The 16,166-nt window shown below is 42.5% G+C and overlaps 1 protein-coding gene across 6 annotated transcripts in view; it reads right to left on the bottom strand.

Moving 5' to 3' along the window:
- Positions 1 to 1,902: 1,902 nt before the first annotated feature.
- The window catches only part of LOC124297388 (transcription factor Sox-2), a 307,639-nt gene continuing 293,375 nt past the window's right edge, over positions 1,903 to 16,166 (bottom strand). For 3 of the 6 annotated variants that reach the window (XR_006906591.1, XR_006906592.1, XR_006906593.1), the window contains one exon: positions 2,482 to 2,517. Coding sequence is in view for 1 of the 6 variants with exons in the window: in XM_046748361.1 (XP_046604317.1) it covers positions 2,448 to 2,517 (70 nt within the window). In the remaining 5 variants the exon portion in view is untranslated. Of the gene's footprint in view, positions 2,518 to 16,166 lie in introns of all 6 variants that reach the window. The other 3 variants (XM_046748362.1, XM_046748361.1, XR_006906597.1) reach the window with 2 other exon arrangements.

The following is a 16,166-nucleotide window of genomic DNA, read 5'->3' as shown; positions in this document are numbered from 1 at the left end:
AAGCGCGCAGGACTTTCCACTAACAAGGAAAGAGTTCCTTCGTCCGAAATGTGGAGCTACTAATGCGTAGTTTCATCCAATGAGGAGTCCTTTTCTCAAACTAGAATAGATCTAAGGGCAGAGAATTCGCAGTTACTTCACTGTTGCTACGAAATGATACTTTATCCATTCAAACTTCAACCTACTGAATCTTATAATTGAAATTTCATCAGAGGACAATGATAACTATTGTTCTATAAGTGGTAGAAATACACAGCAGATTTCTTTTATTAAGGTATTTCACTTACTAAACTGCTGTTAAACTTAATTTGGATCCGACTTGAGAGAGGTAATTTGGTATATCGACGTTCAAACCGTCCGCGTGATAGAAATCTTTCATAATTAGCGGTTTTAGAGAGGGCATCTAAGAAATGGTGTAAATCTGCGTTATCCACCTAAAATGGGCATTTCGTGCGTATTACAGTCGGCCGTAAATGAAGCTTGAACACTAAATTGTCAGTAAATGATTTCGAAGAACACCCGGTTGAGTATAGTTTCATTTCATTCACTGCAAATTGATGTTGAACAGTTTCAACGAGTCCAAGCTTTTACAACAACTTTGGAAACAACGAGAATCTTAAGTTTTACTTATCAACTGACCCAATTTCGTTCTGTTTTCATAGCGTTCTCTGTATGTGGACTGATCGTGGAGATAAATTTTATACTCGTGAAGACCCGACCTTAATAGCGGAAGAAGGAATGGAACGGATTATCTTCGAGAGTCGAGGGTTAAAGGAACGCGGGTGGCACCCGGAGGCCCGTTTACTTGGAGACAACACGGATTCCTCGTGTCCCTAAGATTTGTCAAGTAGCGGCGATGCCCCGGGTCCGGAGGAAGAGTGGTAGCGATTACTTAAGCAGTAAGCTCGTTAAGTTCGACAACATTCCACTCGCCGTTAACCGCAGCACCAGCCATGCAGCGTAGACGTCCTCGAGCTCGCGACAGCGTTTCGTAGGTCAAAAATCGAGTGTTCTCCGGTTATGTTAAACTTGTCGTTAAAGGATGAGATACTAACTGGAACCAGTCGTAAACTGGGACCAACGACGAAACTGCCGCGGGGCTCCGACACCCGCTGCGTTTGGGACGGCCGATTACTCCGCGAAAAAATGATATTTCATAAGCTCCGGGTCTGGTTATCGGATGAGGTACCAACCGGACACGCAACCGTGAGCACAAGACGTCTTGAATCCGGGATTCTATAAGCGGAGGCGCCGAGTGTCGGAAGAAGAAGAAAAATCTGGGCCGATTTTTAGTGAAAACTGAGTTAGTTGCGGCAGCTTGTTTTCGCTCAACCGTCGTTATTTTCCTTCAATTTCCTGAGCTTAATAACAATTGTTTTTCCCTCACCGATTTCACGTTCCCCCGTTGACGCAACGGTTCACTCGCTCATACACAGAACTACGAGATGTGTCGTAAATGCTACAGAAATATTTCCAAAAAACAAAAAGAATTCTAATACAATCGTAGGGTATAATATTTTATAATAATAATATTTCATAATAATAATATTTACTGACAATAACTAACGTAATCAATAACGAGCAATTATAATTGCGAAGGATTCTACGGCCAATTGTAATCTTCCTTATTCATATTTTCTTATAACAACGTCTGACAACGTAAATAGGAAAATGTCTTACAATTCACCACACATTCTCCCATGTATTACGATTGACTAAATAATAAAATCAGAAATAATAGTAATAGTGATTTGATGTTGATCAATAAATGTCTGTATATCGGTAAAACTAACGTACGTGTAATGTTTATCAAAATGATAATAGTTCAAGAATTATTTGCAACTATCGTGTTTGTATGTGTTTATATATAATTTATAGATAGTTAATTATTACTGTGTATTATATAAGTATATACAAATTAGGTACTTTGGGAATGTATAACTTCTCGCGTGCCTGATGATTTCTTTTTTTTTCGTTTTGTTTTTTTTTTTTTTCTTTATGCCACAATGTTGAACTTGAGGAAGATTCGAGGGGCTAATTGAAACATTTGTACAATATGTATACAATATGAATGCTATTATATCAATAATATTTGATTTGATCAACGACAATTTGTGCACTTTCGATATTTACCTATATGTATATTCATTATTCTCTTCCTACCGATATCTCTAAATTTATTTTATGTATGATATATATATATATATATATATATATATATGTATACTATATGTAACATGTGCTGTTAATAAACGATGATTTTGTTACTCATGCGATGTGGCAGTATTTGGGAGGCTGGGCGATATTCCGAGAGATTACCATAGGTGTGTGTATGTGTGTGGGGAGGGGGTAGGAGATATGCGCTTTTATTTACATTATGACGGGGGGTTGATCGGAAGAATACAGTGCTACTTTTTCTACAATCTAGTATATGCGTTCCGAAGTCTTCACGGCGACGGTGGCATCGAGGAATACCGTCTTGGCGGTGGTCTCCAAGCCTCCTCCGGGTAATGGTACCTGAAAAAGGTTCAAAATATGTCATCAGAACAATGCCTGCTAGCAAGGAGAAATTACGCAGAGGATACGCAGATTTTAACAAACCGTGCTTGGACGTTTCACCGAATGGATATTTACTGGCGAGAAAGATAATACTCGAAATTTGTGTTTAATACATTGATAAAATTAATATTTCGTTACCAATAGGTAAAGTATCGTAACTTGTATAAAGTTGCAATCTCTAGAATATCTAGGATATGTTGGGTGTAGAATATTCTGCAAACATGAGGTAGTTGGAAAAACATCAATATCGCATTTTAAGTAAATTTTCAGAGAAATAGCTATAATATATTTTTTTTCTTTCAAATAAATGGGCATTTAATGAAACACCGATACACGGATCTCTTGATTTTGACTCAAAAGTGTATTAAACAATTTTTGTTCAAATCGGATTCTCCGATTGCGATCTCAATCTTTTGTAAGAAAATTGTCAGAAGAACCCTGAAATTTCATAGATTTTTTAGAATCATGTCCTTGGCGCTTTCTGACGGTAAAAATGATTCCAGAAAAAAAAAAAATTGTTAGAATGCACGGAGAGAATAAAAGAGTTTATTTTACTCAAAACGGTGGAAAATGAGGAGAACACATCAGGTTTTTTGGTAAAATATACTTCGTAGAATACAAAATTTACTCTAAACACAGTGAATACTACTGTGTGCAGACTAAAATCTGTTATATTTATAGTAAAAATTACAGTCAACATGGTTATTATTTATCAAAAACCTTCACCTGTCTTTCTTTTCCAGCAGTTTTGAGTAAAATCTATTTTCTTCTCCCCATGAGTAGAAAGAAAAACGCACTGCGGACTTCTACAGGCTATAATTTTCCATTAATTTAACACTATGCGATATTTAATTTCCGAAATGATTACAAAAGTTGTTTTACAGCAGTTCACACCGGTCAATTTTTGTCAATTTTAACACCACCATTTTTCACAGTGGAATGAGATTCCCGACTAAAAAGTCTCCAGGCAGAAACTTGTCTCATAACACCGGTCAACAGTGGTTTCGTCGCCCTTGATATATGAGCGGTCTTGGCAAGATTTGATGTCAACGACCCTAGGAATAAGCGTCGTTTTCCAAAATTGGCTGTAGTTAGTTATTTTATCGACACTTTCATATATGACTCAAAAAAGTAGTATTTTGATGAAAAAATTCGATTTTTTTCTTTTTTTATGCCTACATATATATATTAAAAAAAAGTACTAGATAGCTTTACAAAGTAGAAAAAAAAAACAAAAAAATTCTGTCGCCCTGATTTTTTTCCGTAAATTTTTGGTGTTTGGGAACGAAAAGTTTCCGAGTGAAATCATAATTACATCAGAGACCATCCCGTAAAATCAAATATAATCATGATTTTAATCGTAAATTCCATGTTCTCAAACGCCGAAACTCGCGGAAAAAATCGGGGCAGCAAAAGAAGTTTTCTTTTCTTTTCTTCTCTTCGATTTTTTTCTTTTTTTTTTTTGTTTTTTTTTTTAATTCGTTGCGCTGTGTAATCAGATTTTTGAGGGTAACAGTAACGCCGAACTCCCGTTTGAACGGAGAAATTTTGGAAGAAGGACACGCGCGTGGTGATAAGGGCGTAAGGATATAAACGGGGAGGGGGAGTGGGAAGGAGAGAACATCTCTACGCTGTAGGTAGCTACCGCCTCAGTCCGCATCGGGGAGCGCCTGGCCAGACGTTTAACATATGGGTAGCTACCCGGATTATTAATGCCCCAGGAGTGCCGGCCTCGGGTTCCGACGCCGTGGGCCTGACTGGCGCAGAGGTCCAGGTCCAGCTACGTCGGGGACGCTACCGCTGGTCGGTGGATGGCCACCCGGGGCACGTAACGCGACACTCGAACTGCAGGACGAGGAGGGGGGTGCCTCTCACCGACGGAGTTATGTCTTCCTGTCGACCGGTGGCTAATTAATATGTGTTTAGGGTGGAATGCAGCGCGGGTGGTGGACGTGGCGAATACTGCGTAGAAACGTCGTCGACGGAATATAGCCGGGTACCCTGGTCTCTGGGCAGCCTTTGTGGAGGAGGTATCGCCACCCCGTCACACACCCGCGGACCGTCTAGACGCCCGGGGAAGGGTTGTGGTTAATATTAATGAGGTATAGGCATCCCTTGCAGCGATTTACCGAGTAACGCACCGAGAGAAGCCCACGACGATTCAACCCCTGTCTTTAACAGCCGTAGGTTTCACCCTTTTTACACCACCCTCCTCTCGTACATCCGTTCGTTCGTGTGTGGGAGGAAAAATTAAGAGCCTCTTGGGACGAGGTGATAGACGAAGGAAAGTACGGTCGACGGGATCTGTCGTTTTTATGACGTTGAATTTTTTTTATTTTTTATTTATTTTTTCTTCACCTCATCCCCATCTTCGAATAAAATCCTGTACGCTAGTGGAATTTTAAGCTATACGTATCACGAATAACGCTTTTTCAGACGTGCTCTTTTACATACCACTTGTGGTATCGTGTTCACCCTTTTATAACACATATATGTATGTATGAATTATATTGTTACGGAAAGTGGAGCTACAGGCTATAGTTTACTACCAGCCGTATACAAAACGATCAGAGATTGATTTCCTACGACGAGTTATCGTGGTAGGTAATAACAGTTCTCGGAGAAAATCTGCTCGTACAAGACATCTTATAATCCTTGAACCTCACCCGGTAATTCCGTTACATTTTGCGTCAGTATATAACAGTGAGAGATTCGAACCCACGCCCAGAAAAGTGGACAGCAATTGAGTGGCAGATTTGTATGAAGAAGAAAAAAACAAAAATAAAAACGAAAAAAATTTAAAAAAATCGATTTCGCACCGTACGATCGTCTCTTTAACGCTGCAGTGATTGTAGGTAAGTAAGTGCAGAGCCTCGGAACGCGTGCTAGATAATCGGTACTCGGTTTCGCGATGTGAAAAAAGCGCGGTAGAGGGGAGAATTATACAAATTTTAAATACGAATCGACACGCGATGCGTCCCGGCTCGTTACTGCACGATGATGCATGGCTCGTCGTGCGATGTCCTGGGGCGTCCGGTAGCCGGTCTCTGGTCGCCCCCTCGCTCACACATAGCCCTCGAGAAGGGGGCTCAACACACGAACGCCGGTATGCCGGACCAAGTAATAATGAGAGATCGTAGATAGTGGCGCGATATTAATTGTGCGCATCGTGTGTTGCACGGTGCTACCGACTTACCCCGATCCTCCGGGGCGATATAAGGAAAAGATACGCCCGTCGCGATACGAGCCTAAGGTAGGTATACAACCGGGACCAACTTTTATTTATTTCTTACCTACAGCAGCCCGTGCGCCACGCGCACCTGTGAAACTCGTATCCCCCCCTTCGCACGTTTTTCTTCATCAATCCCGTGGGCGATGCCGTTTCATCCTCGATTCTTTCCGGGGGAGTGTGAATTTTCATTTTACGTTCGGTACATAGTGACGCGTGTGAGCTGATTTCTGCACTAACTGGATAGCTGACTCGTATGCTTTCAGCACTAGGTAGCTTGTGGCGATTAGAAGCCCGAAAAACGACACTAGCGCTGCGATAGCCAAAGTTAAACTAACGAGTCACCTGGGTGATAGCCAATCGGAAACAGATCTAGTCGCTTTAACAAATCACATACGCAGTGAACCACGTGATTCGTTAGTTCCATTTAGGGTATTGTAGCGCTCTGGTGTCGATTTTGTCTGCTTCCAATCGATTCAGGCTGAAGACGCTAGTCAGGCATGCAATTAGTATATAGATAAGTGATATCGTGTGACAAAGAATGAAAGTTGGCGCGCCAAATTTTGGCCCGAGTCACGCACGATAGTTTTTATGAAAAGAGAACTGAAAAGTGGTGGGAGCTTTGCGTAATAGTTTTACGGGATGCGAGTTGTTAATTTCTTCTCCCTAGGGACAGAATTGATCTCAAAAGGGATTAAAGCGAAGCAATTTTGGACTGCGCATGCGCCAACCTATCTGTACAACACTGAGATGAAATTGGTTACTTTCGCCCCGCTCAACTCCTACGCAAAGTGATGAAAAATATTGTTCTGTGAATCGAACAGTGTTTTTCAGGGTTTGATCTGTTTGGATAAGAATTCGAAGTAAGCAGACAGCCAATATTGTTCGACTACATTGTTGCTATACTGCATTTTTTTCAAGCTCGACTTATCAAACTCGCGTCTCATAGTATTTCACGTCATCCTTCCTGATTAAATCCATGATACGATTTTCATTAGTGGACAAATACTTTCTGGATCTAGTGAACGTGAACAGTGCTGCTTGAGCTGGGCTTATCAAATTTGTGTCTATTATAGTTGTGTTTTATGCCATTGTCCCTGACTAAATTAATGCAACGATCTTGTCAAGTGGCAAAATAGTTATATGTTCATCGAGCGAATGCACGAACGTAAAAAATAAATCGAACGGCAGCAAGCAAACAACTTCTCTGAAAAATGAATGGCTTGTACAAAGAATTAGGAAAATCAGAAATTATCGAGGGGATCTGAAACTATCAATTACTGCGAGTGAAACTAGTGTAGTGAAATATCGGCTCTGCCCCCTGGTCAGTGTTGGTCTCGGAAAGCGATATACACAGAAAGGCAAGGTCCTCCCCCGTGCCGAGCGAGATTCAAGCGCGTTGCCGGTGTCCCTTTGGCCGCAGATAAAAGAGCCACTTTGAAGATACGATCTCGAAACAAATTACAAGTCCTTTTTCCGTCGCTCTGCTCCTCTGCAGCTCCGCCTTCTCCTTGCCAACAGTTGTATTAAAATAATCACTACCCGTTAGCGAAGAGGTGGATAGGATAAGGCGGGAGGTTTGGGAGGAGGGGGGGGGCGAGGAGAGATTCGTTGAAGTTGTGTTTTAAATTAATACCAACAACCTCTTATCGGCGAATCAAAGGGAAGGAAGGCGAGGGGAGAGACGCTCGTCCAGCGAGATAAAAGTGTTGATGACTTTCAGTTCGGATCCACAGTGCGTTGCACAGACTCTCTTCACCGCGTTAGCGAGGGCGGCAAAGCCTTTTTCTTCGCAAGCTCGAGAAAACTCGATCGAAACACGCGCCATCTGCGCAACCTAGGGGAGAACGATCTTGTTTATTTTTTTTTTTTTTTTTTTAACAAATTGCCAATTACCCTAATGGATCTGTCAGAGTTCTGGCTGTTACAAAATCGCGGGTTTTCGCAGCTGATAAGGTGAATAATTGTGAAATGTGTAATAAAGGATCTCGCAAATCCGGCAGCGAAAAAGTTGTCGGATGTTATGTTTTTCCTAAATCGTAGTAAAAGCTTTTCAGAATTGATAGCCTAAATTCTTGATGAAAAACGTATCTAATATCTTCTTTTCCGTGGAAAAGGATTATCTGGGTATCGAAACTGGTACCCGCGAGGGAGGGGGGGACTATCCTTGAAATCTTGCCAAACGATCTGAAACCTCTGAAATTTTTGAAACCCTATAAAATTTGGCAAAATCCATTGAAATCATTTGAAATTTTTGAGATCGTTGAAACCAGGTGAAAACTTTGATAGTATCATTAAAACCGAACATTGCACCGAAGAAGAAATACGTTCATAAAAATTGTCCAAAAACGGAGAAGTAAAAACGATTTAAAAGAAGTTTCGTATCACGACACGTTTTGTACACCTTTTATTTTTACTCCTCACTTCTCTTACCGTATAAGACATTCTAGGGACAGCAATGATTCGAGAGGAGCTCTCGAAAAAGGTCTGCGAAGCTGAGAAAATGAGAATGAGGAAAAGGAGAGGCTCGCCTGTCTCAGTTCTGGTCTGCTTGTCGGTCGAACCCGGCTTACGGTAACACCAGCGGCAGTCTGGCTGCAATTTTATTATCCAGCTAACCAGGTGGGTGGTGAAGAGGGCGGCAGCTTGGGTTTCCAATTTTCTTTCCTTTCCTCCCTTTCCTTTTTTCCGCCAGGCGGGCAGAACTCAATCTATGTCTCATCGCGGATTACCAGGATTTCAAGAACGGGGCGGCGCGGTCGAGGAAGTGGGAGTGCCTGCCAAGATCCCTTCAATAAAATGGCCTCTATCCAGATTTCTTTTCTCCTCTTCATCCTCGGACTTTATTCTCATGCTTCTCAAAGAAAATAACCTAATATCCGTTACAGCTGACACTGCGAGCTCGTAATAATTGAATCCGGTCTCGCATTTTTGCACCCTTTGACAGCTTATTTTTCAGCGTAATAATCATAGAAAGTAGCGCAGTTGTCGAGGAATTATTTACTCGATGACGAAGAGGTGTTTTTCCATGATGAGCTTGACCACCTCCAGCTTTGAAACTGTAAAATTGCTCTGGAAGATGGAAAAGGCAGACTGGACGATGGCCAAAAGAGTTGGTTGGCGGAGTTTTTCGGTCGTTGTCGGACGGCGATGAGCCGTAAAATGAAAAGGTTCTACCTATCTCTTTCTTTCTCTTTCCGCTTAACTCGCCGAACAAATCCGCGTGCTATTGGAAATTCGTTCTGATCGTAGCACATAGAGTGCCTAACTAAATCCGCTCTGAATCAATCAGCGAGAAAAGGTCCTAATATAACGATTGAGGTGGAGCGACACGCGCTGAAGAGGGGCTTCGGCGAGGTTTGACGGCCAGTTACCACGCACGGGGCTTCTGCGCAATAAAATCAAGCTGAACAACACTAGGCCGGGAAAATGCCGTGTCGTTGGAGGTACGAACGAAGGTATGGGTAAGCCGCGACACGTGTACGCGCGCCCTCCTCCAAAGGCAAACCCTACAAACGCTAGGTCTCACCGACATCAAAGCACTTTCGGGTTTCATCCCTGAATCGGTGCTCTACAATGAACGATCTAACGTTAAAAGATAATAATGCAATTTGACTTTCCCCCAACGGCGACGCAACACTCGGGATCGGAACTTGCCGGCTCTTTGGGCGGTCGACAATTGGTACCGCATCCGGTTTTCAAATCTATTTCACACGGACGATTTGTTTCAAGGATTCAGTGTAGACCGACAACAAGTGTGCAGCAGTGGATAAAACACAGACGAGAAGAGGTACTGGGAGTGATTTGTGCGCCGTGTTACGTTTATTTCCAATTCGAGAAATTCGAGAGATTGCAGATGTGCGTCAAAGAGATGACGGTTGCATCGGAAGAGAGGCAAGACGCGGCACTCTAGTGGTCTAATCCTCTTAGAGAATCCATAAAAAAAAACGTATTCCGCTTCTGTGACGAGGAGAGAGAGAGAGAGAAAGAGGGAAAGAAGGAGCAGGAGGGGTACGCGATGCAAAATAATAATCCGGGAAATAATTGGCGTAAGAAGCTTCCGCGGGAACCGGGCGCCACATCAAAGCGAATCTTCTTTTTTATCCGACTCGATCTCGACGTCAATTTCAATGATTAATTTTCAATTGCGACTTAATTATGTGGGAGGCTAAGCCGTAACTCGTCCGATTGAGGAGGGTGCAGGTCGGGGGCGGCTGGACAAAAAGAGAATGTCGCCGCGTCTCTAGCTCGGCGAATAAAGGACGCCCTGACCGCGCCGGGGGTTGGATCGTCCGCTGTGGCGAGTTGGGGGAGATGATTACACGAGCCTCGTGATTAGATGGCCCGGCCGGTCCTTGCGCCATCCTACGTCAACGTATAAACCGCACGCGGTGCGTTGTTACGTCACTCGATGTGCATTCAACCCAGATACGACAACGAGGGACGTAAAAATGCAGCATAGTAGGTATTACGGTAATGAAAATCCCCGAACGTTATCTTGGCTCTTCAATCTCAGCTACCAGGCCCCAATCCGAGCTTTTCATCCGAGGCCCACGCGGCTCGATGTTACGGCTCAATTTCCCTCCTTGTTGGAACCCAACGCACGTTAATCGTCCGGAGCTCTACGTCGAGTATGAAAATATCAAACGAGCCCACCCACGAGTCTTTTTCCTTCTCGCGCTACACGCGTGCATCAGGGATCAATTACTCGGTGTCGGAGGATGAAGATACAGAGAAGATCGCAGGGTGAAACGCTTGGCCGCTTGAATGACCGCGCATGCGCGAAACAATCGAGATCTATTGGCCGGCGTGATCGTGCCGCGGTAATATTTTCGTCTGCAACACAGGGGAGCCAACTTAATCCAAACGGGGCGTGAGATGTCAAACTCACCCGCGTCAAGTTCACGGGCGAATAGAAATTATTTCATTTTGTTGCGATGACGCGGAGCAGTCATCACTCATATTCACCTAGCCTTACCGAATCACGATATGCTTGATCTGAAAAAGTTTGCTTTGCTTAATTCGCATGATTTTCACGAGATGAGATTGAAAGATATGAAGCTAGTCGAAGTGAGCGGCCAGCATGAAAATCCGACAAAGTTAAATCTGCTAAGTTTCACAGATCAACTCAGCACACGCTACGTGAAAACAGTCTTCATCGACTTTACAAATATTTTTTGATCACACTATTTACTGCCAATCAACTTCTTACGAAGATTAGAGGCTGAACAGCATGGAAAAACATTTTAATGCCTTCATGTTTGTTAAATTAACTTAAAACAATCAGCTGTTTCGTCATATTGCTAATCCAAACCCTCATATCGGATTTCGAGTAGCGAATGACTGCGAGACTTGTGATAGGTTGAAAACGATGAGAATTATTTCAAGTTATGAGAGGATTACGGCAAGTTCTCGCCATCTTATAATTGACTACGAGGAGGTTATGGCTATTTCCTCCACGCCATTGCGTCACAGCAAAGCTGCGGGTTATTCGGCGACAGAGTCGGCTGACAGGTGCCGAGTTATTGCCTCTACGATGACATAATGGGAGGGGTCAGCGATATCGTACAAGCATGCAGAAATAGGCTTTGGCGGGGCGGGTCTTGTCAGTTTGGTATAATTAGCGATCGGTAATCAACAGGAATCGGGGGGCGAGGGATGGTGGAAGGCAAGTCGAAGCGAGGCGAAGCTTTTGCGACAAGTTAATAGTTGGTTAATTAATTTGATTACAATAATACAATCGATATGCCTATACACCCCGCACCCACCAGGATTTAGCTTTGACGTCGTTATGGCAAGGATTTGGAGCGATTGATTTTAATTAAATTAAATTAACGATGCCGGGTTCGCTTTGTTCGGTTTTCAAAGACAACGGTGCGCATCCGTATCCAACGCTGATTGGCCGACGGCGCGTGGAATGATGACGATGCTGTTGACGACGATGATGACGATGATGACGATGATGATGCGGACGAAGCGCGAGCTTCTGAAGAATTTTCATGTTTTATAATTGATCAGGGATATCAGATATCACCGAGTGAGTATCGAGTTTGGTTGGGAGAAGAGGGTTTGTACACAATAGCTAATTTGAGATTGCGGTCGCGGACATTGTTCGATCGAACGTCAGACAATTTTGCCTCGTTTCACCGGCTACATGGACAAATACACCAAACTGCGCTTTTCTTTCCCGTCAATCACCGAGCCTTCGTTCGAATTAACGTCGAACACAATTAGACGCGACGGAAATCCGCCTCGAGCTATAATCTGTAATGCATCTCGTTGAATTCGTAAAAGATCGGTCCACGAACATGAGCCAAAATTAAACACATGTCGGTATATCGTTACAGATGGGTAGGTACGTAAAAATTAAAATTTTCATTTTCACAGTGATCGTAACAACTTACTCCTTCATTAGTCAGAAAGTCCTTCGCATCTATTACACCTATAGCGGTGAGTTTGTTCTAAGCACAAGCCATTATGCGAACGTACCCGACAGTTCGTTCTCCCTCGGAATGTCTTCTTTAGAAACGCGTGTGTGATATATAAGATGACATTTTTTGGCAATAAACAGTCGCCGAGAACGGTCTCGAACCCGACCCTGGGCGCAGTTAGCGGAGGCATTAGGGGTGAATTATTTCGGCAACCCGGGAGGAAAAAAAATCACCTAAATCACACCCTACTGCAGCATCGTCCCGATGCCGACGGTACGCCTCGATTGCCCGTCTCAAACCCCTCCGAGATCTTCCAACTTGGGTTAAACCTCGGAGCTGTATTGCTCTTCACGCTCTTATACTGGAATTGTATCGGAGGTTGTCCTTGACACTCTCCACTCCACGCCAGCAAATTATCGGCAAGCGAAACTACATTTTGTAATGTTGGATATTCGGATTGTAGTTTCAGTTTCCTATCTGCCAGCGTTGAACTTAGATTTTCCCTAAAGACTCCCGATGAGAAGAAAAGTAGTCGTCTGGTATACTAGATAAACAATGTTGAACACACAATTCCCCAATATTCTAAACAGCTAAAAGTCAGTTTTCGCAGCTGATCCGATCCAAACCGAAATCCAGGAAGAGAAATCTTCTCGCGTAAGATTCATGATCCTAGTTCCTAAACCGTAATAATTTTACTTCTTTTCCATCTTTCTCTTCGCCTCTCTCTTCTTTCTCTCTAGTATTATTATTTTTTCGTTTTGTTTTTATTTTTTTTTTTTTTTTATTTTTTTTTTCACTTTTCATCCATCTCGGGGAAAATAAAACAAATCCTCGAGTAAAAATTGCTGGGAAAAGAAATTACTTTCTCTTTTGTATTTCGGTATCTCGCGCTCGGCAGTGGGTGCCGCTCTCACCGGGTGCTGTTCGTTGGGCATCCGCTGGATGCTCAAGGGCCGCGAGGGAGATTCGAGGGAGGTTTATCGCGCTCATCCTCATTAAAACCGCCCCCTTCAAACCCTCCCCCTGTCTTTCCGTACTACTGCCTCTGCCCGTTACCTTCCCCTCTTTCCTCATCATCCTCTCTTCGTTCCTCTTCAGCGTTTTCTTCCGGCTTCGCGTGCTCCCCACACTTCCTCATTCTCTGCTTCATCGTCTTCTTCTACTTCTTTTCGTTCTGCTTCTACCCTACGCCAAGTATCTCCATTGCCGAGCTGCAGTAGCACGCTCTATTAATTAAAAACGAGGAGCGCATTCCCCGGCAAAATACTGGTCAGCGGCGGCGGGGGAGACGAAAAACAGAATTCGACGAAGCTAATGACGCGGATTCATTTAATATGTTCTTATTTGCACCCTCGTTAGGGATCGCGGTTATTAAATAACAAGTTTTTCACCCTCGAGGGCTTCGCGTACTCGTTATATAAAATCGGTACAAGTATACAACGTTTACTAAACACATAAAAGTTTCGTCGCGTATTTCACGGACAAGCACATACTTTCTTGGCTATTCATTTGATACCGTGAATCTTTCGATTTCTTTTTTTTCTTTTGCGATTAACGACAAAATTGTCAAATGCGTAACCAAAGGATTGAATTCGCATGTTTGTGTACTTGAAGCGTTGATCGATAAAGCTTGATTGAAGAAAATCTCGATAATAAATTAACAGATCAATACTATATTTAGCTTAGATTTCACAGTTCCATACCCTCAAATAATAAACCAAAATTCAATGTTGGCTTCTCAAATATTAACGATTGGTGTTCCATATCATTGACAACTCGAGTCTTTATTCAAGCTGGATCCATCAGATTTTAAGATGCGTGAATAAAGTATATATAATACGCATGCTGCCATGATTGCAGTCTCACACTTCTTCAAGATCCTTGAAATTCGCAAAGGCGGTTATTTTCTCACGCTTGTCCGTTACGACGATCGTTGAAAGTGTTGAAAATCGCTGCCGCAATTGATAGTCAGAATTGTCAAACTTGTCCGTTATCGAAGGTGCGGCTTACAACTTCGCAACGGCGTGAAATTCAAGGTGAGGTCCAGACGTCGGTAAAAGAAAAGAACAAAAAAAAAAAAATAAAAAAATGAAAAAAAGAAAAGAACGAGCGTCGTCGAGAGAGCTCCTCCATCGCTGTAACAGCTGGAGCTGGTCGACGCGCGGAGAACGAGAGAAGGAGAGAAGGAAGGAGGGTCGGGGGTGTTGGCTAAAACAAAGGGCCGGTCCCAGGATGGTCGATAGTCTGTAGCCGCCAATCAGGCGAGACCTGGAGCAAGCCGCCCTCGCGACGTCCCGAACTACCCCAGAATCCGAGAGACGCGCGTCGAGCGGCCCCCGCGTATCCAGGGCGACGGCCGCGGCGAGGGCTGCAGCCTCGTCAGCTGCGCCTACGACGACCTCTGTCAATTTCGGGACCGGAAGTCGCAGGGCCAGCGGGAAAACTCTCGATTAACGACCTCTTGGAATTTTACAGTGATTCCGTCAAGTCGTAGGGAATTCCTTGATTTCTTCACTTGTCGCGAGTTGAACATTGATGATGAAATTAGCAGTGACAGAGAGCTTCTCGGATCATAGATATGGGTATCGCACGGAACGTTAGAAAAAAAAATACATATATATTTCGGGGGAAGGTGGCTCGGGGGCGTCCATGGTTTTACTCTTGCTAGCAGACTTGTTTACACTCAATCTAATCACTGATAATAATAACAAAAATAATAGTCTTGATTCACTAACAATGCCTCTATCTGTAATATATATATATAGTCTGTATCTGTTCCACTAACAATCAACTATCGCGTACAGGGAGATGCGAAAACGAGTCCATCCTGCCTCTGAGTTTCTTTACCGATTTATAGCTCGGTTCCAATGCAACTGCCACTTAAAAACGGCATATTCTAGGGCTGTGGCTACACTGTTAAAAATTTCTGTATGGAACTTCTTACAATGTATTAGAAGATTTATTCGGATACGGAACGGTGAATTCACCATACATTTACTGTGTATTCAATTTACGAACGCAATAAATTTACTACAAAATTTAGTGAAATGAAATTACTTTTTTTTGTGTTTTTCCCTACAAATTTTAGTAAAATCAAAAATTTTCATTGCAAATTTCAGACAAATGCGTAGTAATTTACGTTGCTGCGCTGAATTTGTAAATTTACACCTCTTTTGTACAGTAAATGTGTAGTAAATTCACAATCATTTTTAACAGTGTCCGTTCAAGAAAAGGGTCTATGACTAATCTAAATACTAACAAATATGCTTAGACTGAATATGAACGAAATGTTTTTCAATATTATAAACATCACAGCGCGAGAAAGCGCGTCCAGAATATCGTGCACCGACATATATACATATATATATATATGTATATAAATTTGGTTGTGTTGACTTAAATTTGGTCCTAGCAATGAAATTTCAGGGTTAATATAAATCCGACCAAGCGTCATTTTCAACCAAGAGGCTTGGATCATTTTATACTGTGCGGGCAAGAAAGTGTTTTTTTTTAATGTCTAAGAACAGGTTTGACATCACAATCTCATAGATTCTGTTGCGATACGCAGCGAAATCATTTTGCAAGGATTGAAAAATGATTGTTTAATTGTTGTAACTGAAAGAATTATCGTTTGATTGTAATTTATGATACATTAATTAGGAGTCAGTTCAAACAACAACAGAGAAATATTTCAATGTGAATTGACAAGCTGATTCAACGTTATCAGACCACGAATGATTTAGTTCTGCTGATTGTATTAGACAGATGCCTGGAGCGCCTACTAATAACTGTTCGTTTCACTTCTCTTGCGAGAAAGGATTTTTGACTTGTCACAGAGAGTATTTTGCCAGTAGAACAACATTTTTTTTTTTTTGTAGATTTACGATGTAACACATTATTTGATAGTGGTAATCAATTACTAGCTCTCGTGATTTTGTAAATTTGAG

This window comes from Neodiprion virginianus, chromosome 2 (assembly GCF_021901495.1).
Source record: "Neodiprion virginianus isolate iyNeoVirg1 chromosome 2, iyNeoVirg1.1, whole genome shotgun sequence".
NCBI classification, from domain to species: domain Eukaryota; kingdom Metazoa; phylum Arthropoda; class Insecta; order Hymenoptera; family Diprionidae; genus Neodiprion; species Neodiprion virginianus.
Note: the sequence above shows the minus strand (reverse complement) of the source record. Positions and strands in the feature narration are given on the sequence as shown.